Raw genomic sequence first — 22,258 nt, forward strand, 5'->3', positions numbered from 1 at the left:
TTTTGGGCATTCAATGATCTTCAAACTCAAAAGTGAAGGCAGCAGCTGTGTTGGCAGATGTTTCAACTTCGGGCAGTTTTGCACGGTGAGATGTTGGAGGGAGGTGAGGTGTTGGAGTCCCATTGAAAGTGATTCCAGTTTCTCAAAATTAACTATCCAAAGTTTAGTAAGAGAAGAGGGGAATAGGTGGAAGGAAAGAAAATTAACTATCCAAAGGTAGTGCTTCAGCTGAGACATCAATCAATTCAGGACAATTGTGTATATGAAGCTCTTGAAGGAAAGAAAAATCTGCATCGTTGGTAGACCATGTCTTCCATCCCAACATATCTTTAAGCTGTAAAGTTTTAAGTTTAGGTAGTTTTCCAGGTGAGAATTCATTCATATTGGGACAGCTTTCTATATGAAGTTCTGTAAGGGATGGAAGCACTGAAACCTCGCTATTGGTTGACCATCCCTTCCACCCACACATATTTTTAAAATATAGAACTTCAACTGAAAGTAGTGTTTTTAATGAGACTTCAATCAATTTGGGACAATCTTCTATCTGAAGCTCCCGAAGGCAAGGAAACACTGCATCAGAAACCTCATTATTGGTTGACCATACCTGCCAGCCATGCATACTTTTAAACCTTAGGACTTCAACTGAAAGTAGTGTTTTTAATGAGACTTCAATCAATTTGGGACAATCTTCTATCTGAAGCTCCCGAAGGCAAGGAAACACTGCATCAGAAACCTCATTATTGGTTGACCATACCTCCCACCCTCGCATATATTCAAACCTTAGGATTTCAAGTGAAGGGAAGGCAGCAACAGTTAGCTGGTTGGTCCCAGTTAACTCCGCACCTATGAATTTAACATTAGGCATCCTACTTATATACAACTCCTTAAGTGAAGGTAGTTGCCCAAGTGGTGGTAGAGATGTACAATTTTTACAATTGCGTATCGACACATGAACCAGCCGGTGAAAAGAAGGATGCCCAACCCATTTTGGAAACTCTATTCCCCCATATGATTCAACTGAAAGCTCTTTCAACCATTCACTATCAGGTTTCAGCTCTTCGAGAACCTCCTTTTGAGGTGTTCCATGTTGAGAACCATCCCCCCAATTCAGCTCTAACTTAGTAAGCTTTTTTAGAGATAATTTTGCCTCATGTGCATCCACTGCGCTTTGCACTTTGCACAACCCTTCAATGGAAAGTTCCCCACCGAGATTATTTAATCCCTTAAGCTCAGTTATAGCAAACCCACCATCTCCTCCAATGACAATCTTGGTGAGAGTTTGTAGGCTTTTCAGCTCACCAATCCCCAAGGGAAACTGTATAAGAGATGGAGTACCCCTAAAGTCAAAATGCTGCAACTTTTTGAGCTTTGAGAAGCTTTTAGGCAACTTAGTCAAACTCTGACAGTTAAAAAGGATCAGTGTTTGTAGATTAAAAAGATTACCAATGTTCTCTGGTAACTCTTTGATGTCAGTTCGAGATAAGTTAAGATATCTCAAGTGCTTCAAACTACCAATGAAATCCGGTACCTCACTTATCTTCAATCCACTCAAAGAAAGGACCCTTAAGAGTGGTAACCGAGGAAGTAAGTCAACCAGAATCTTACTGGAAAAGTACCTTATTTGTATTTGATCCATAGATACTGCCAACAATGTTCTCAGACTTCTTGCCCTTTTAAATTTCTCAAACTTCTGGTAAGCTTCATATGTCTCAGGAATAAATGACATATGACAGTACTTTGTCAAAGCTTCCTTCCCCAACTTGGTATGATTCTCAAACCTTAAAAAACATTCTTTGGCAACAAATGTAGCCAAGTCATTCATCAGGTCATGCATCACATATAAATTTTCATCATTAGGTGCTTGCTGAAAAAAGGACCTTGATAACAATGCTTCAAAATCTTCTTGTGCCTTGGTTGCTTCTGATTGGCTTAAAAACCCTTCCGCCATCCACAGTAAGACTAACTCCGCTTTGTTAAACAAGAAGTCCTTAGGGAACAAGGAGCAATATGCAAACAACCTCTTCAAATTTGCAGAAAGATCATGGTAGCTTAGCATAAGGGCCGGAAAAATCACCTTCCAATCTGCAGAAAGATCACCAACATATTCTGTATCCCATATTTGACTACTTAACACGTCGTCCCATTTTTCAGGTGTTGTTTTCATTCTGAGTAGTCTTCCAATTGCTTTTAAAGCCAAAGGCAATGTACCACACTTTTTCACAATAGCTTCACCCTTTTCCCTAAGTGTTGGGTATGAATCAAAGCTATCAACACCCAATGCATGGAAAGCAAATAAAGACAAAGCATCTTCAGGTGACAAACTTTCAAGAAGGTCAAGATGATCAAAACCTAGGATTCTGAGTAGTTCCTTCTTGCGAGTCGTCATGATTATCTTACTTCCCGGTGCCCCCGAATGAAATGGGAGCACAAGTTTTTCCCAATTTTCATAGTTCTCACTCCACACATCATCAAGTACAAGCAAAAATCGTTTGTCTTTAAATTGCTCTGTAAGAGCCTTTTGAAGCTGATTTAAATCTTTGGATTCCGTTTTTTCTCTATTCACATCTTGAAAGATGGTTTGGCTTATCTTAAATACATCAAAATCATCAGAAATACAAACCCAAGCCTTGAGTTGAAAGTGATCCTTCACCTGTGGATCATTATACAACAGTCTAGCTAGAGTGGTCTTTCCAACCCCACCCATACCAACTATGGGTATGATGCTAAACTTTTCTGTACATGACTCGCCCCCTAACAGCAGGTTGAGCAATCTCTTTTTCTCACCTTCTCGCCCAACAACATAAAGTTCTGGCAAAGAGGTTTCATTTCCTCTATTACCATCTTTCTGTTTTTCATTTTCCACAGTCAAACCTAACTTATGTTTTTCTTCATATAGTTGTTGTAACTTGGTGGTAATACTATCTATTTTGGGAGACAACCTATGACTTAGTGAGAAATTTGTGCAGCAAGTTGAGACAATCAGTTTTTTTACCTTGCTTGTGCTTGCTCCTGATTCCTGGGTCAGCTCACGACGCATGGCTTCGGTAGCCATATCGTCGAGTACGTCTTCGATATCGTAAGCCAGATGCTGGAGACGATTCAGCCATTGTTTAACAGCTTCTTTTTTTATTTCTTTGTCAGAAGCATCATGAAGCAGAGCTTGAATCTGGGATAGTTTATCCCCCAGTTTTTCGAGCTCGGAATGAATACCCTGAGCGCGAACATACTTCTTGAAGGCTTCATCAGCAAGCTTCTCGAATATGAGATTGACAAGGGCAGAAACAGCAGCATCAGCCATTGTTAACAGTGAAATGGGAATGGGAGAAAGTTGGTTTTTCAGAATGTGTTTATCGATTAAAATTTCAAGTTGCGAATGTTATAAGTATCAATTTTCGTGTGAGCAGAAAACTTTAGAAAATGGTTCTGGTGTTAGTAAGTAAGGTATTGGATTTGAGTTTCATACATAGGCATTGCTCTTTTAACAAGTTTTCTTTTTATCTTACTTTAGGATATATTTGATTCCTTATTTTGCTTCCAAGCAATGTACCATCATGCATAAAAAGATATTAAAATTTGATTGTAACGTCTTTGCATTAGTTAGTTCTTACAAAAATAAGAGTTACATAAATTTATTTTTAATCCTTCAAGTGGTGGAAGACTTGCATTTCTGTTGAGAGATGCAGCTTCAACTCCCACTTGGTGTAGAGTAAGGCATTGGTGGACAATGATAGGAGACACACGGAAACTTGGGTTGCATCGTTGAGCCAAACCGGTTTTACTGGTAACTTCACCGTCGTGCCAACGGGCTGGTGGGTTACCGGTTTTCTCCGTAATTGGTGGTGGACTTGGGTTACTCTCGGAGTACTCCATTTGTCCAGTGGATGCCCTGAGACTGCTCGGGATTGATTCTGTTTGCCGTTCAAAAAAAAATTAGGATACTGTTTAAATTAATGGTTGATTAGTAATTGTGTATTATGTAAAATATCACTTTATGTATTTAAGCTAAAAAAACCTGACGTAAGTCTAGAAAATCTACTTATGAAATCAGGGTAATGTAAGTATGTGTTCAGTTACTAAAAAGTAACCCTAACAAATCACATCATCATGAAGCAATCAAAATTCCATTCCAAGGAGTAAAAGTAGGCAACCAGTATAATACATCAAAAAGCAGGATTTCAAGAACAACACCAACAACCCAAGTTCCTCTTCTGCCACCCAATTAAACGTACCTACGGCCCCGTCGAGTCCAAACCTTTTTTTCTTTTGATCAGGCCCAATTAAAGTGTATTCTTCAGCAACTCCTTTAGTTCTTCCCAACACACAAATCAATATTAAACATTACAAATTTACTTCAGCAACTCCTTGTTTCAATTTTCAATATTTCGTTTCCTGCATTGAAATTAAACATTTTAGTTTTAGAATTAATTCAACTCTCATGTGATCCTACATCACTATCCTCATCTGCTTTAGTTCTTCCCAACACACAAATCAATTGATTTTACAAACAATTAATTCTGACTTACTTTATTTTTATGAGTTTGACCTATGACTGAAAAAGTCAAATGTTGAATCTGCAATAATTTGAGCTTCACAAAACCTTGCTTTCTACATCTTTGATATATCCGTAGAAAATACTCTTAACAGAGTAAAACCTGCAAAGAAAGTAGAAAAGCTTGACTTTTTAAGACTAAAAAACCAATTTGTTTTTTTTTTTTTTGAAATTGTCCTGAGCATAGAAAAATTGTCTTATGAAAAACAGACAAACCAGGGTTCAAGAAGCTCTTTCTTGTTCCTGAAGAGTCTCTTCCACTTTCTAAAGAAACTAGCATTTTCTGTTTCTGCTAGCCTCTTTCAATAAAATCTAGAAAGGAAAAATATGTGTCACAAAGATCTTTATAAATCTCATAATTCTGAATAATTTACTTAATTGTCTTTAGACTGTATGTAAAATTTGTTGTTTAAATGAAATAAAAAATAAATATATAATTTACACATATGAAAAAACCACAAGGAGTCAAAAGGTTATATAATAAAAAAGTACCTGGGGAAATGATGATGCTGGGGATATGAGAGATGAGGGGATAGTAGTGGGATCCTCTTCCTTCACACCTTTTTCTCAGTTTTGGGCAATTTCTGATGTACAAACTCAAAAGTGAAGGCAGCAGCTGTGTTGGCAGATGTTTCATCTTTGGACAGTACCAAATGGAGAGATGTTGGAGGGAGGTGAGGTGTTGGAGTCCCATTGAAAGTGATTCCACTTTATCAAAATTCCATATCATAAGATGAGTAAGAGAAGAAGGGAAAAGGTGGGATAATTGTCTAAAATTCCTCACATCAGGTTCATCAAATAACCATAGTTGAACAAGGGAAGATGGAAAATTCTGAGGGCCCCATGTAGGTCCCTATCCGATGGATGACGAACCTCAAACCTTGTTATACAAACCTACTAGCGAGTGCGGAATCCAAGCTAGCAAGCAAACCGAGTTAGTAGCAAGTAGAGAAACAAACACACAAGTTCACCGATTAACACAAATTGTATTAATGCAATGAGGGTTCGGTTACAAGCTCAATGTTTACAGAAATGTTCTATAAACTCTCTAAGTGTGTGTGTGTGAGTCCTGGACAGAATGCTCTCAAAGCTTTTTCTCTCGGATGTGTAGAATGGCAGAACTCTCTCTCTCACATACACTGCATGGGTATATATATACCCAGCCCATGATGCCAGATCGAAGGATTCGACAGATGGTCCGAAGGATCATCTGTCGACAACAACAAACTCGAATGATCAGCATTGACCTCGAAGGATCATCCTTCGAGGTCTAATGGTCGAACCATGGTCGAACCATGGTCTAACCATATCTTTCGAGTACCTCGAAGGATCTAGTATCCTTCGAGTCTATCCTTCGATCAGAACATCTTTCACTATCTTTCGACTGTTGACTAAGTCAAACCAGGAGGACGGTTGACTTGGTCAACTTACAGGACTGATATGGACATCGTTAATATACAGACCGAATACAGACAAAGTACAGACACAGGTGCACCAACAAACTCCCCCTTGGCTGTAGCTTTGTCTTTATCTTCTATAGTTGTAGACTCGTCTCGAACTTCGACGGTCTTTGGTCTTCGAGTTCCCAAAAACTCTGATGTCCTTTCATGTCTTCAATGTCGGAGGATCTTCAAAGTCTTCACGTCTTGAAAGAAGAGAGTGTACCAACAAACTACCCGTATCATGTAGGAAGTGTGTTGACAAACTCCCCCTTAACATAAGCTCCCCCTTGAGTTATGCTCGTGAAAAACTTTATCTTTATGAAGTGAGATCCTTGTGGTGTTAATGATTGTCAGCGGCAACTCGATCATCTTCATCACTTGAGCGCCTTCACGTCGTGTCTTCATTCCAAAGCTTTGTCATCGACCATGTTCTCCTAGCCTTTAGAATCTGCACATGCAAGAAATCTAAACGCGTAATGAGAACAACTGCTTGGAAATGATACAATTGACACACATATGACCATGTCACAATCAAACACCGTCCGACAGTTTGAAAGTTTTAATAAAATTTATCAAATTTAATTTTTAACTTTCAAAACATGCAAATTTCGACCGTTTATGAAGATTTAGTCAATTCGGTTTTCGTTCAGATTTTAGGTAACGAAGACTTGAGCTCCAACACCGTACGATCGAAAATAAAGCAGAAATAAAATCTTTTTGGTATTTTTGTATTTCTCAAATGTAAAGACTGAAAGCAGCAAATAAATATATACAGACTTCTTTTTGCGAGTTTCGAGGGTAAGAGAATCATATCAGTGTACGGTCAAGCCAAAACACTCTTGTTGTTCTATTAGTTAACATTAAGATAAACATCCTATAACAATTATCGGTATTGTTGTCCACTTAAGCTCAACTTATCAGATGTAATCATGTTTAGAGGATACGTTAAGGTATGATTTATACTTACCGACCGGTGTTCATCCACATCACGACACATTCCCGTATCAAGGTATGCACGAGGGTTCATCTTACCGGTGAGTATACCGATTATCATCTGTTTGACCGTATATGATGTGAGATTCTCACTTATTTTGATTTGAAAAACAAGTCCTATGTGATAGAATCACTTATTTATGAGGAACTTGATTTTCGTATGCATGAGGGCACAGGTGCAAGTCCGTGAACAGGTCAGTACTTCCGTACAGCAGAGAGACGAACTTGACACCCGGATAAATGTGATATTTTATCACTTATTTGATTTGGACATGTGATTGTTTATCACTTATTGAGGTCGAATGTAGTATATAATATGTACACGTATGTATAGTATCATGGAAGATCTAGACTTGCGTCCCCGTTATTTTTCGGTAAAAGATACAACCATGATACCCAGATGATAAGCAGCATAAAGACCGAATATCTCAGAACCTCGGCAATCTATCAAACGAAATTTCGGTACTAAGACCATATGCCAATGAGTGGTTCCCACCTGGTCTTCAGTCGATTAAGATTTATATCACCCTGCACACTTTAAAATGATTGTGAGCCTACCGATACATCTTATATAGAGCTGCTTATCGTTTTGCATTTAAGGTTTAAAGAGGTTTGGATAGACCACTGATGTACTATCATTTTCTCTTTTGCTCGCCAGGAAACTTATTTTTGTTTTTCTATTGTTTTTGTGTTTTTGAAATTTTTCGATGTTTTTGGATTTTCATATTTTCGGATTTACTCCCCCTAAAATCAACACACTAAGATAAATTTTAAAAACACAAAGATATTTACAAAAATGATTTTCCGATGTTGGTTTTACTCTTGCTTGACCTTAATGCCGTTTACCAATAATAAGAAGTCAAATCTAGATTTGTCAAAAGCTTTGGTAAATAAGTCGGCACGTTGGTCATCGGTGTGGACCTTAACAACATCGATTAGCCTTTTCTCAAAGCAATCACGTATGAAGTGATATTTGATTTCGATGTGTTTGGTCTTTGAATGCTGCACAGGATTTCTAGTGATATCTAAAGCAGCAGAATTATCAACGTATATAGGAGTAGTTAGGAATTCAAAACCGTAGTCCCGCATTTGTTGCTGGATCCAAAGAACTTGGGAGCAACAACTTGAGGCAGCAATGTATTCAGCTTCGCATGTTGAGGTAGCAACACATGTCTGCTTCTTGCACTGCCATGTAACTAGGCGATTTCCTAAAAACTGACATCCAGCCGTTGTGGATTTGCCGTCGATTTTACATCCACCGAAATCAGAATCACTGAATGCTACCAATTCAAAGTTATTATCCCTAGGGTACCACAAACCAGTGTCAGGGTACGCCTTCAAATAGCGAAAAATCCTTTTAACAGCTGCAAGATGGGAGGCCTTTGGATTAACTTGATATCTGGCAAGAAGACACGTTGGATACATTATGTCTGGCCTTGATGCTGTGAGGTACATGAGGGATCCGATCATAGCGCGATAGATTGAAGGGCTAACAGCTTCTCCCTTCAAGTCTGGAGTAATTCCGTGATTAGTTGGCAATGGGGTACCAATGGGCGTTGCATCAGACATCTGAAACCGGTTCAAGATGTCACCAACATATTTAGTCTGATGGATGAATATCCCAGACTCCGTTTGTTGTACTTGAAGGCCCAAGAAGAAGGTCATTTCCCCCATAGCACTCATCTCGAATTTCTCCTGCATAATCCGCTCGAAATTCCTACACAAAGCATCATTAGTAGAACCAAAAATAATATCATCAACGTATACCTGTACCAGAAGCAGATCTCCATCTTGTTCTTTGATGAAAAGAGTGCAGTCGATAAGACCTCTACGAAAACCATTCTCCAGCAGATAGTGAGATAAGGTTGCGTACCAAGCTCGTGGTGCTTGATGAAGACCATAAAGAGCTTTGTTGAGCAACCAAACCCGATCGGGATGGATAGGATCTTCAAAACCTGGAGGCTGTTCGACGTACACCTCTTCTTCAACCACACCGTGTAAAAATGCACTTTTCACGTCCATCTGATAAACCTTGAATCCTTTGAAGGACGCATAGGCAAGAAAGATTCGAATTGCTTCGAGACGTGCAACAGGTGCATAGACTTCGTTGTAGTCGATCCCTTCAATCTGACGAAAACCTTGAACGACTAAACGAGCTTTGTTTCGGATAACAACTCCACGGTCATCCTTTTTGCATTTGAAGACCCAACGGGTACCAATCTTCTTGTATCCAGCAGGTTTCTCTACTAGTTTCCAGACACCCAGCTTCTGGAATTGTTGCAGTTCTTCCTGCATTGCTTCAACCCAAGCATTATCCTTCAAGGCTTCTTTCCACGTTCTTGGTTCTTCCTGTGAGACATAACACGCGAAAGACCAATCGTTTTGTTGCCCGGATTCTCGAATAGCTGCGTACAAGCCTGCATTGTTGTTGTTTCGCAACATGTTTCTTGTCTGAACGCCACTTTGCACATTTCCAATGATGTTTTGTTGAGGATGGGTATTATGAATCCTTGTTTCTGGATTTTCTGGAACTGGAACATTTATACCTAGGTTGTTGAGATTAAGATCAACAACCAATTCAAGACCAGGAATTGACGAAGAGGATGATGCAGTAGCCTCAGCTGTTCTATGGGCATCCACTGGAGGAGTACCCTCTGAAGTACCATGAACTGCTGTTGTTGGAACTTCTTGATCTGCATCCACAAATTCGTCATCCTCTGAAGATTCGTTCAATTCGTTTGCATCATGAAAATCCTCATTGTTGAGAGTATTATTGTTCACCGAAGAAGATGGTTCTTGATTAACAAGAATTGGACGAACCACCGGTGAAACTGTTGCATTGTCACTCTCGAAAAACATCCTAGCCGCAGCATTATCTTCAACGGCTTCAACATTGATCGAATTAAAGAAGTCATCATACTCAAACATCCAAGGTTGACCCGGATTTTTGACTGGCAAGGTGTGCCGTTGTACTCTGACCTCAGACCATTCCTCGACCCTTTTTGTCTCTAGATTCCAGACTCGTAAGTTAGGGGTGGCATACCCAAGAAAGTATCCATCAATTGCTTTTGCCCCGAACTTTCCATTAGGATCGATGATTGTGCAAGGAGCTCCAAACGGTTCTAGATAAGACAAATCTGGTTTCCGTTTTTGAAGAAGCTCAAAGCAGGTCTTGTTGTGTCTTTTGACTGTAAGGACTCGGTTCAATGTATAACATGCAGAGGCCACAGCTTCAGTCCAGAATGGAATGGGCAACTGTGACTCTACCAACATTGTCCTAGCAGTCTCGATCAATGTGCGATTCTTACGTTCAGCGACACCATTCTGTTGAGGAGTATAAGCAGCACTAAACTCATGAAGAATACCTTTTTCAGTGCAGAACTCCGTCATGGAATGATTTTTAAATTCAGTACCATTGTCGCTACGTATCCGCCTAACCTTTAACTTATACAAATTCTCAATCTGAATGATCAAGTTTTTGATGATGCCAAAGGTTTCATTCTTGTGTGCCATGAATGCAACCCAAGAAAATCTTGAATAATCATCGGTTATCACGAGACAGTATTGGTCACCCCGAATACTCTTGTGCTTGACAGGACCGAATAAATCCATGTGCAAACGTTCAAGAGGAACTGCCACCGTGTTGATTTTCTTTGTAGGATGCTTCTTCTTTGTTTGCTTTCCTTTCTGGCACGAAACACAGACGTCTTGAAGATGGAAATTTTTGAGGGGAACGCCATTCACCAATTGCAACCAAATGATTCATTTTTCGTAGGTGAATGTGTCCCATACGTCTATGCCAAGAGATAGTGTCTTTTTCTGTGGCTTTGGAAACAAAACAAGTTGCTTGTGCAGACGTAGTAATAGCCTGGCTCATATCAAGGACGTACAAGTCATTAATCCTTGGAGCCGACAAGAGAATCCATTCTTTCGGAATTTTGAAGCCGGGTTTCAGCACATAACATCCATTAGCATCAAAGTGTACTGAGAACTGCTTGTCACAGATTTGAGAAACACTAAGAAGATTGTGATCAAGTTGTTGCACAAAATTGATCTTGTCAAAGCTGACAATCCCGTTGGATATCATTCCTTCACCCGTAATGTACCCACCTTTATCTCCAGCAAAAGCAACATAACCTCCCCTAATAGATTTAACGTCGTAGAGAAGCTTCATGTCGCCCGTCATGTGCCTGGATGCCCCACTATCAACAATCCAGTGACTACTGATAGTTCCTCCTGAAGCACCCTGCACATGAACTCAAATGATTAGTTGGAGATGGGGACCCAAGCCATTGTGGTCTTGGGTCTTCCATTTTCATCAATGACAATAACCTCTTGTCTTTGATGGTTGGTGAGTTGTGATGTTCCCCCTGATTTAGTAACCGATTTCGGTCTCCAAGTCTGTTTTGTTTTACCAGTGTCTTTCTTGTTTGAAGTTTTTAATTTTTCTGGTTTTACAGAAACAGATTGTTTTTGAGTCACATCGGTTTTAATTGCCTTTTCAACCTTTTTGACCTGCTGGCGCTTCTGTTTCTTTTCCCTTTCTTTTACAAGTTTGGGATCTTGCTTTGTGGAAACAGATGGCTTACGGTCAGTTTTATCACGGGGATCAACAACCTTTTCTTTCATTTTATGAAGATATGGGCAATTTCGAATTATATGCCCAATGGTTCCACATTGAAACATGTTCTTCGTTCTACAAACCCCGAAGAATCATGTGTTCGTTTAGCCGATGATGTTGGACTTTGTGAACCCGAGGTACTAGGCTTTGAATTGCTTTGTTCATTTCTTTTCAAAATTGTAGCCTTTTTGACAAAATCCAAGTTAGATTGATTTTCAAACTTTTCCATTTTGTCGGTTCCCGTCGACTTCACAAAGTTAACATTTTTCTTGTTCTTCTTCTGATTCGGCTTCTTTTGAGTTTGAGCCGGTGATTTTCCTGTGGTCTTGGTGTGATTTTGCTGTTTTGGCACAGTTGGTAATTTCTTGTTGCCAAATTGTTTTCGAACTTCAGCTTTTGGAACAGGAGGGCACTGTGTAACTGTGACATGTGGTCCTGTCTTTCCCAAAAACTTACTTGTCGAATTTTCAAAGACTTTACAGATTAGGGATTGATTAACATTCTTAATGGGAAAATCTTTGTCTGAGTAAATTTTATCATCACCAACTAGAGTGTACAGCAAATTCACCCTCTCCGGCTCTTCTGCAGATGTGGACTCAGTTGCAATAGTCTTAGCGGGTTGTACAGGGGGATCACATAGAATGTGATTCTCAAGAGGTATGTCCTCATTTTTGATTACCGCATCAGACTTTGCTGGGACAGTATCGTCAGATTCATCATCAGAAGAATCAACATCCTCAATCACAACTGGAGGATCTTGATTCTGTTCAGCACTTACAAATGTATCTGCTGACACATCTGAATCTGAGGATACTTCCTTTTGGTATCCGATTCCTGCAGCAAACTCCTTCACATCTAGAGGTACAGATGGCTCAAAATGAGTTCTGTACTCTTCATCTGGCATGGCATCATAATTATGTCTCACTGGTGGTGGACACTTCTGATAGCCTATGCACGTGACATCCCTTTTCGCTTTCTGAACTTCAATGATGTGATCCAGCACATAACTAGAGCTCAAATAGCTGTCTAGCTTAAGTTGGATCGCATCACTTTCGGTTTTCACACAGGCCATTTCTTTTTGCATATCCTCAAGACGAGATATATACAAATTTATATCAGTTTGTTTTCTTGAAACCATTTTAGTCAATTCAGATTTATCTTTCTTTAAAGTCTCAATCGTTGACTTAAAATCTTTTTCATGGTTTGCATAAAACATGTTGGCTTCTGTGCATTTTGAAAGATCCACAGTCAACTTCTGATTGTGGATGAATGTCACATCATATTTCTCTTGCAAAGCTTCATGCTCGCTTTGCAAGTCACACCATTCAGCATTCAAGGAACTATGTTTGTCTTGCAAGTCAAACAAACTAGCTTGTAAAGCATCATGTTTGGCTTGCAACTCAGACATGTTTCCTTCTAATTCTGCACATCTAGCAAGCAATCTATCACATTCATCACAGTTAATAGCAGTGGGTTCATCGACACATACCTGACTTGATGAACTGTCGACATTAGCCATAAAGGCTGAATGGAGAGAAGACGAGGTATAAGCAGCTTGATCCACCAGAATAGATCTTCTTTGAGTTTCTGCTGCACCTTCTCCCAAGAGTTCATCAATATCTGCATCGATTGCTGCATTTGATGTCTCGCCCACATGATCATCACTAGAACTGGATGATTCTTCATCAGTGCTCCTGCTATACCCCGAGGAGTCTTCATCTTCAGACGATTCACCACCACTGGCGGAAGATTCTCCACCACTGGTGTGAACTAGCTCCTTCACAACCTGAGCAAAGCATGCTGTTCTATCGGGAGCATCACCACCCAACTGGATTGACCAGTCACAACCTTCATCCACCTGAACTGCAAGTGCTCTGTTGGTTTGGTTGTTTGCAGGCACCAATGAACGCTCAGTGTTTCTGTTCTGATTCTGCTGGTTGCCTTGGTTTCTGAAGGGATTTTGATTCCCGTGCTGTGCTGGCTTTGTACATTCCCTTTTAAAGTGGCCCCGTTCACCACAGTTGAAGCATTTAACAGCCTGCTTATCGAACCCATACTTGGTGTCTCGCTTACTTTCCAAGCTGGTTCTGCCTGTACTTTCCATCCAATCCTTTGCTCTTCTCACAGCACTCGCAAAGGCCCACTTGATATCCATCAAGTCCATCTCTTCCTTATCAATCTGCCTGTAATCTTCTTGTGTCAGATTAATGTTTCCAATCTGACCTTCTATCAATCCACAGTACGCGCTTACTACAGTGTTAAGTAGCTCCATGTGCTCCTTAGCTACTTCTACACTGACTTTAGAGAAGCTTGAAGTGTCAAGCTGTACTGTATTTGGCTTTGATTGTTGACCTGCAGCAGATGATGTTCCTCCATAACACGCATATTGAGGTTGTTGAGCAGGAGGAGGAGGAGGTGGTTGTATTGGATTTCCATACAGATCTGTGGTTGGAGGCGGCTTTACAGGAACTTGCACTGGATTGCCATACACATCCGTGCTTGTGACAAATGCCGTTTGAAGTGGAGCATGTGAACCGACTTTTGCTGATGAAGAATTGGAGGTGCCGTAATACATTTCTGGATTCTGTGGCACTGCAACTCTCTTTGCCTTCAACGTTTCTTCCTGATCCTTGTTTTCCAGGAGCTGCACGAAATCGTTGATATTTGTAGTTTTCAACGTTCCGTTGTACTTCAAGATTTCCAGAAAGTTATTCCATTGAGGAGGCAATGCATCGGCAAACTTCTTTACCACCTCTGTTGGAGTCGTTGTGACTTCAAAGTTTGTCAGTTCAGTAAGTAGGTGATAAAAACGGCTTGTCATATCTCCCAAGGACTCCTTATCCATACATGTGAAGCCATCGAATTCTTTCTTCAGTAGATCCCGTCGTAGTTGACGTGTGGCTTCATTACCTACTCCCCTTGTCTTCAATGCATCCCACAGCTTCTTCGTAGTCTTGAAACTGACGAACTGATGATAAATATCCTTGCTCAGTGCTTGAGTGAGAATAGCGTATGCTTTCTTTTCTAAGTCATACGTCTTCTTTTGATCATCAGGAAGATCGGCAAATGTAGCTGTCGAAGAAGCAGCAACCTCGATAGTTTGATCGAATTCCGTAGTGAACCGCAACCACAACTCTGTATTTTGACCAAGAATGTATGTATGGAAACGATCAACCCATCCCGGATATTCATTAAGATGCATCAACTTTGGAGGCCTGTTTAAACTTCCAGTTTCACTTTCGCTTAATAGAAGACTTTGTATACTCGGAGTTTGATTTGAAACAAACGCCCATTGACCAGCTGGAGTGGCATTTGTTTGTGAGGATGTAGATACCGGAGATTCTGCCCATGATGGAGATTGACTGGTATTCATGTATTTTCCACTGTCTGGAGCCGGATTTCCCCACCAACTCGGATTCATCTTTGACAAGAAAAATAAATTCTATGTCCAAGTCACGAAAGATGATGAGCACCCGAAAGATCACACAGTCGAAGGATCTGGTCGAAAGATCTGAAATCACAGAAACTTGTTAACAATAAACTGACCACAATCGAAAGATCAACTATTGTTCGAAGGATCAACAGTACTCGAAAGATTACTGTTGAGTCTCGAACAATGATTTCGAAAGATTCAAGAGCTCGAAGGATTCTCCTTTGAAAGATCCTTATCTTTCGAGCTTAATCCTTATCTTTCGAACAACAGATCTCGAAAGATAAATCCTTATCTTTCGGACACTTGTCTTTCGATTAGATTCCTTTCTCGAAGGATATGATCCAAACTTCGAAGGATGGGTCGAAGGATAACTATCTTTCGAGCCTTCCTTGATCGATAGATGTCGAAGGATAGTCTTTCGATGTCGAAAGATATCTTTCGGCAGGTTCTGACACACTCTGATCTGATGTGATAGGTTGGTGAAAAGGTGACAGGTTGGTGTACCAACTTTCGGCAGAAAGGTATGTTCTGCACACAGATTTCACCAACTTTTTGACTTTCAAAAATAATGTCCAAAAATGGCAAACCTTATCCACCAAGTCTGGTCACCGGAAACACACCGGAAGTTGGCCGGAAAATACAAAGTTTCTTAAAAACCAGTTTTCAAGTTACCCAACCCAACTTTAAACACTCCCGGTTAGTTTAGACACGTTTTTACTCAAGGAAAATGTAAGAAACCAAGTAAAAACAGGTGCAAAACCAAGTGTTTCAACACACCAAAACTTGTAAAAACCCGGTTTTAAACAAGGTAAAGAGCCAAGCTCTGATACCACTTGTAGGTCCCTATCCGATGGATGACGAACCTCAAACCTTGTTATACAAACCTACTAGCGAGTGCGGAATCCAAGCTAGCAAGCAAACCGAGTTAGTAGCAAGTAGAGAAACAAACACACAAGTTCACCGATTAACACAAATTGTATTAATGCAATGAGGGTTCGGTTACAAGCTCAATGTTTACAGAAATGTTCTATAAACTCTCTAAGTGTGTGTGTGTGAGTCCTGGACAGAATGCTCTCAAAGCTTTTTCTCTCGGATGTGTAGAATGGCAGAACTCTCTCTCTCACATACACTGCATGGGTATATATATACCCAGCCCATGATGCCAGATCGAAGGATTCGACAGATGGTCCGAAGGATCATCTGTCGACAACAACAAACTCGAATGATCAGCATTGACCTCGAAGGATCATCCTTCGAGGTCTAATGGTCGAACCATGGTCGAACCATGGTCTAACCATATCTTTCGAGTACCTCGAAGGATCTAGTATCCTTCGATCAGAACATCTTTCACTATCTTTCGACTGTTGACTAAGTCAAACCAGGAGGACGGTTGACTTGGTCAACTTACAGGACTGATATGGACATCGTTAATATACAGACCGAATACAGACAAAGTACAGACACAGGTGCACCAACAAATCGACAGATGGTCCGAAGGATCATCTGTCGACAACAACAAACTCGAATGATCAGCATTGACCTCGAAGGATCATCCTTCGAGGTCTAATGGTCGAACCATGGTCGAACCATGGTCTAACCATATCTTTCGAGTACCTCGAAGGATCTAGTATCCTTCGAGTCTATCCTTCGATCAGAACATCTTTCACTATCTTTCGACTGTTGACTAAGTCAAACCAGGAGGACGGTTGACTTGGTCAACTTACAGGACTGATATGGACATCGTTAATATACAGACCGAATACAGACAAAGTACAGACACAGGTGCACCAACACCCCACTCTGACATGGGCTTCTTCAACCCACCTATTCCAAGTGAACACAAATTGGGGGGCCAAAACACACCATGACAGGAAGCATCAATACCTGGACAATATCTGATTGTCAAATCTTTTAATGAGCTGAGATTCTTCATTTGAAGGGCAGACAATGACTCCATGCTTTCACATTCTTCTATTTCCAGTCGGGTGAGAACAGGAAGTTGGATGTCAGGAAATGACTTAAGACTTGGGCATCTGTATAGATACAACTCGGTGAGGTAAATGAAGTTACCCAATTGCATGATTGATTTCAAATTGATTTCAAGGCTCATTTAATGTAATGGGCCTTTTTCTGGTCATTTTTTTTCTACTTTTTCGTCAATGTAATTAAAATTTAAGTATCTTATACATCACTTCAACATCCCTTTAGTCTCAACAATCACATAATCCATTCTACTTTACAAAAAAAGTTACTAATAAAATAGGACTGGTGAGTATTAGGCCTAAAAACAGCATCCCTGATACAAGGTGCAAATTATAGATGATATTTTTGAGGTCACAACTTTTTTTTTGAACGGCAAATTTCTTTTATTCCATGTCGTCTATGGACTAGAACCCAAGACCTCCCTCTCCCAAGGTGTCTAAAGGCCTTGCTTTTACCAATGGACCACCACCACTTTGGTTTTTGAGGTGAGAACTAATGTGAAATATTTGAATAACAATTTCTATTAGTAAAATAGAGAAAGAGCCAAATTTGTCACAAGTTCGGAATCGTGGAGATTTGTTTCATAAGTTGACTTTTAGGTACTAGAGTACTAGACCTGGCAAACGGGTCGAGTTGGGTCGGGTCGGGTCATGGGTCAAAACGGGATCGGGTCAAAATCAAATTTGTTAATTATCAAAACTTAGTTAGTTTCCCGCATGAAATTTCAGATGCTCTTTTTGATTCCATTCAAAAATCAAATTCAATGTTATGTATGTTTCAAGTATTTGAAGAATTGCATTCCATGTGTTTGATGAAATGCTTCAGTTGGACTTGTATGTAATTTCACATACCGATGAATTGCATTCCACGTGTTTGATGAAATGCTTCAATAACACTTTAAAATTCCTTTTGAGGCAAACTGCAGATCAGTGGAATGACGATCTTTTTATGTAAATGTTCATGAAATGGTTGCATACATTATATAGACCAATGGTTGATAAACAAAATAAAAGTCAACTTTAGCAAACTCCAGTACTGATGTTTTTAGCCCAAATGGTTGCATACATTAATTCACTATAGGTTGAATAATATATCAAGGTATTTGCGTGTACCAATGGTTGAATACATAATCATAGCACCAACTTGCATACTTCACTATATGGTGGCACGTTTGACCCGTTTCTTTTTAACATGTTTAACACCACTGATAGGCAATATTACACTCAAGATACTAATAAAAAATAAACACATACAGCTAGGGTTGACTTTTTTAGGTCAAACATACTATGGACCCGAATCCAAAGTTGATAATATATCTTGAAATTTACAATAACTTTTGGATAATAACAGGGTTAAGTTTCGTAAAAAAATTCAACTTGACTGTTGGTCTGGTAAGTATGGGCTAAAAACAGCATCCTTGATGAGTTTGACTTTAAGGCAATGTAGATTATTTTGAAATCCAGAATTGATGTAAAATCTTTAGATTACAAGTAATATTGATTAATAGTCACCAAATACCATCACAACTTCTATTGGTAAAATAGGGAAAGTGTCAAATTTGTCACAAGTTCTGAATTGTGGAAATTTGTTTCATAAGTTGACTTATAGGTACTTGACTAACCTCCAAGTTTAGAATTGTCACAGAATCAATAAATGTCTAAGGGATTATTCAATAAATACATTTAAACCTTAAAACAAATACTATCAATAAGAAGATTACAATGTTATGGAGTTCATATTGGTTCTGCAAATGCAATAAAAAAGCACTGAACAATTTGACTTTTTAAGTCCAACATTAATATGAAGCAATTAAATCAACAAGAGATGTCATTGTACGACTACAAGTTTAATGTATACTATTGATTACAACAAGACCATCATGAACTCAGAAGGTAACATGATTAACTTCAGAAGTCAAACCCAAAATTCTTAAAATATTGCAGCAGTATAACTATTCAATTTTCATGATATTGTTTTGTGTAGCTCATTGTTCTTGTGACTCTTTGTTTAATATCAATTCCCCAGATTAAACCGGCATAGTATGAACCGCCCATCCATCATTTATTCCTAATAGTGTTTTGATACCTGCAGAGTTGCATATATGCTATTATTAAACGGCAATCGAAAGCAATGGTTGAAAACAAAATACAAGTCAACTTTAGCAAACTACCAATGGTTGAATACGTATTAGAGCACCAACTTGCAGCAAAGACTTTTAGCTCAACACCTCAACTATCTCGTGACCCGTTTCCTTTCAAATTGCTAAATTTTAACCCGTTTAATATTCCTTTACAGTATTCATCAAAACAGGGGAATCAAGCATGCTTTGAGCCTTCTTTTGATGACGTCATCCAAATCCCCTGCTTCAACTTCTCTTCACTGGTTCATTTCATTAACGTAATCACCCAACGACCCAGCTTCCTCAGCATTATCCCCAGATTCTCTTTCATATCCAATTTCACCAAAGGAGACCCATATTCACAAGAAGGCATAAGTATCCTGCCGAGACTCATTTTATATTTTGTTTCCTGCATTGCAATTAAACAAGCAATTACATTAATTTTAAAAACATTTAATTGTCACATGACTCAAGATAGATATTTCTCAATTCTATTTTATCATGATGAGAATAAAACTTACTTTATTTTTGTGAGTTTGACCTATTACTAACAAAGTCAAATCTGTACAATCGGAGCTTCACAAAACCATGCTTTCTCCATTTTTGAATAGTGTTGTCTTCTTTGGGATTCACTGAAAAAAAAATTGTTAACATTGTAAAACCTGCTAAAAAGTTAAAAGAAAAAGGTTGACCTAAATACGGTTTATTTAACTAAAGAATTCAGAATACATGATTGCAGTGGATATTGATACATATATTTGATCTGTTTAATTCAGAAACGGTTTATTTAACTAAATACAGTGTGTCTCACTCTTACCCTATGCCGCCGTTGCAGATTAATGCACTTATTGTTACCTATTGCTACAAAAACAAAAGGGGGAACCGTATAAACAAAGATTTAAGGATGTGAATAGAACAACAAAAGACTTGTAAATTATGTAATGTATCTTACATGGAAGGTGTATACCCAAGGTTGAATACATGTATCAGAGCACCAACTTGCAGCAAAGACTTTTTATTCTTTCCAACTCACAAATTAATTAATTTTACAAACAATTAATTGTAACATCACTCAAGTCATGTATTTATCAGTTGTATTTAATCATAATGAGAAGTCTAGTTTCCAGGCTATAACTGTTAATTCCGTTTCACCACATGTAAAATATGTTTTGCCAAGTGTCTGGTCGTAACCAGACCGAAATAAACAATGTTCGCAGGCTTCGGTTTATACTTATAAGTCTCCTCGGTCTTGGTTCATAATCGGATTGGACCGGCATAACAAAAACAGATTGATCTAAAGGAGTAAACAACCTAGACCACATCTACAACAGAATGAAAAGTGATTAAACCTTACTTTATTAAAATCCGAGTTCCACAAAACCAGGCTTTCTCGATCCTTGAATACTGTTGTCTTCTTCCGGATTAAGAAAATCCATAGAAAAAAAAATGTTGAATAAAACCCGCAAAGAAAGTTAAAAAGTTGACTTTTTAAGAATCAAAAAAAAAAAAAAGAAAAGAAATTTGCAACTCCCATGAGCATAGTATGTAAAATTTGATGTTTAAATATAAGAAAAATGTAATATACGATTTACACATCAAAAGCTAAAAGGAGTCAAAGGTTATTTAAGAAAAATGTACCTGTGTATTGTACGTATGAAGGTATTTTAATATTAAATGTTGACGGATGGGATATCAGAGATGAGGGGATAGTAGTGGGAGCCTCTTCCTTCACATCTTTTTGTCAGTTTTGGGCATTTAATGATCTTCAAACTCAAAAGTGAAGGCAACAAGTGTTTTGGCAGATATTTCATCTTTGGGCAACGGACAATGGTGAGATGTTGCAGGGAAGTGAGGTGTTGTTGGAGTCCCATTGAAAGCGATTTCAGATTATCAAAATCGTATATCCGAAGTTCAGTAAGAGAAGAAGGGAATAGGTTAGACAATTGTCTGAAGTTACTCACACAGGGTTCATCAAATAACTGTAGCTTAACAAGAGAAGTTACTCCGACATGGGCTTCTTCAACCTCTCCCGAATTCAAGGAAACACAAATTGGACAATACTTGGAACAATCTCTGATTGTCAATTCTTGTAACAAGGTGAGATTTGCCATCTGAAGGGCAGAAAATGACTCCATGCTTTCACATTTTTCTATTTTCAAATGGGTGAGAACAGGCAGTGGAATGTCGGGAAATGACTCAAGATTTGGACAGTTGTTTAGATACACCTCAGTGAGGTAAATGAAGTTACCCAATTGCATGATTGATTTCAAATTCATACAATCACGTATATGAAGTGACTTAAGCTTCTGCCCTCCTCCTGTTGCTGATGTTGGGAAGAAGACGTGTAGGTGAACGACAATAACCAATATCCAAACGTTCAATGCTAGGTGGACAACAACAATGCTCCATCTTGTTACAATGCCTTACCATCAACATCCTAAGAGATGACAGGTTGCTGCCCCCCCAAATTATCCTCCTCTTCTTTCTCTCCTAAACTCACGAAATTTGAACACCAAGATACATGCAGTTTCTTAATATTCATAAGAACCTTACTCACCTCTTCTTCTGATTCCCACAAGAATCTTATTTCATCACATTCATCAATTCTTACTTTTTCAACTCCCCCAAGAAGCTCCATAACACCTCTCCACACCTCAAATGTTAGCCCTGAAATAGATTCCATATGCAACATGGCAATTGATAAAGCTGCCCGAACCAGACTTCTCAACACACCAACGCCACATCTAGTAATTTTTAAAACCTTTAGCAAAGGTAGTGCTTCAGCTGAGACATCAACCAATTTGGGACAATCTGCTATATAAAGCTCACCAAGGCAAGGAAAAACTGCATTGTTGGTTGACCATATCTTCCATCCCAACATATTTTGAAACCGTAAAATTTCAAGTGAAGGTAGTGTTTCAGGTGAGAGTTCAATAAGCTTTGAACAACTACCTATATGAATGAATAGAAACTAACTTATTTTATTTTTGTCAGTTGACCTATGACTTAAAAAGTCAAACTGTTGAATCTGTAAAAATCTGAGCTTCACAAAACCATACTATCTCCACCCTAGAATAGCTGCCTTCTTTTGGATTAAGGGATGCTTACTCGTTGTTAT

At 39.0% G+C, this 22,258-nt stretch overlaps 1 protein-coding gene and 1 long non-coding RNA gene across 2 annotated transcripts; both read right to left on the reverse strand.

Moving 5' to 3' along the window:
* Window positions 1-180: 180 nt before the first annotated feature.
* Window positions 181-3,299, reverse strand: LOC110900362 (putative disease resistance RPP13-like protein 1). Its single transcript, XM_022147242.2, has 2 exons — window positions 780-3,299; window positions 181-629 (listed from the first exon to the last, which is right to left on the reverse strand). Exons 1-2 carry the CDS (start codon window positions 3,296-3,298, stop codon window positions 203-205), a joined length of 2,946 nt encoding a protein of 981 aa, XP_022002934.1. The 5' UTR covers window position 3,299; the 3' UTR covers window positions 181-202.
* An 806-nt stretch (window positions 3,300-4,105) lies between these two features.
* LOC110903570 lies at window positions 4,106-4,711 on the reverse strand. The gene is made up of 2 exons (XR_002572071.2): window positions 4,524-4,711; window positions 4,106-4,389 (listed from the first exon to the last, which is right to left on the reverse strand). It is a non-coding gene; the product is annotated as an uncharacterized LOC110903570 (long non-coding RNA).
* Between the last annotated feature and the right edge of the window lie 17,547 nt (window positions 4,712-22,258).

The sequence above is a fragment of the Helianthus annuus genome, chromosome 13 (assembly GCF_002127325.2).
Source record: "Helianthus annuus cultivar XRQ/B chromosome 13, HanXRQr2.0-SUNRISE, whole genome shotgun sequence".
In the NCBI taxonomy this organism is placed as follows: Eukaryota; Viridiplantae; Streptophyta; class Magnoliopsida; order Asterales; family Asteraceae; genus Helianthus; species Helianthus annuus.

Bases quoted from the DNA above. Each gene is read 5' to 3' on its own strand.
- LOC110900362 (XM_022147242.2), bottom strand. From the start codon at position 3,298: ATGGCTGATGCTGCTGTTTCTGCCCTTGTCAATCTCATATTCGAGAAG. The intron at 630-779 runs GTTTGAATATAT...TGAAGTCCTAAG, and splicing joins CCTTCACTTGAAATCCTAAG to GTTTAAAAGTATGCATGGCT.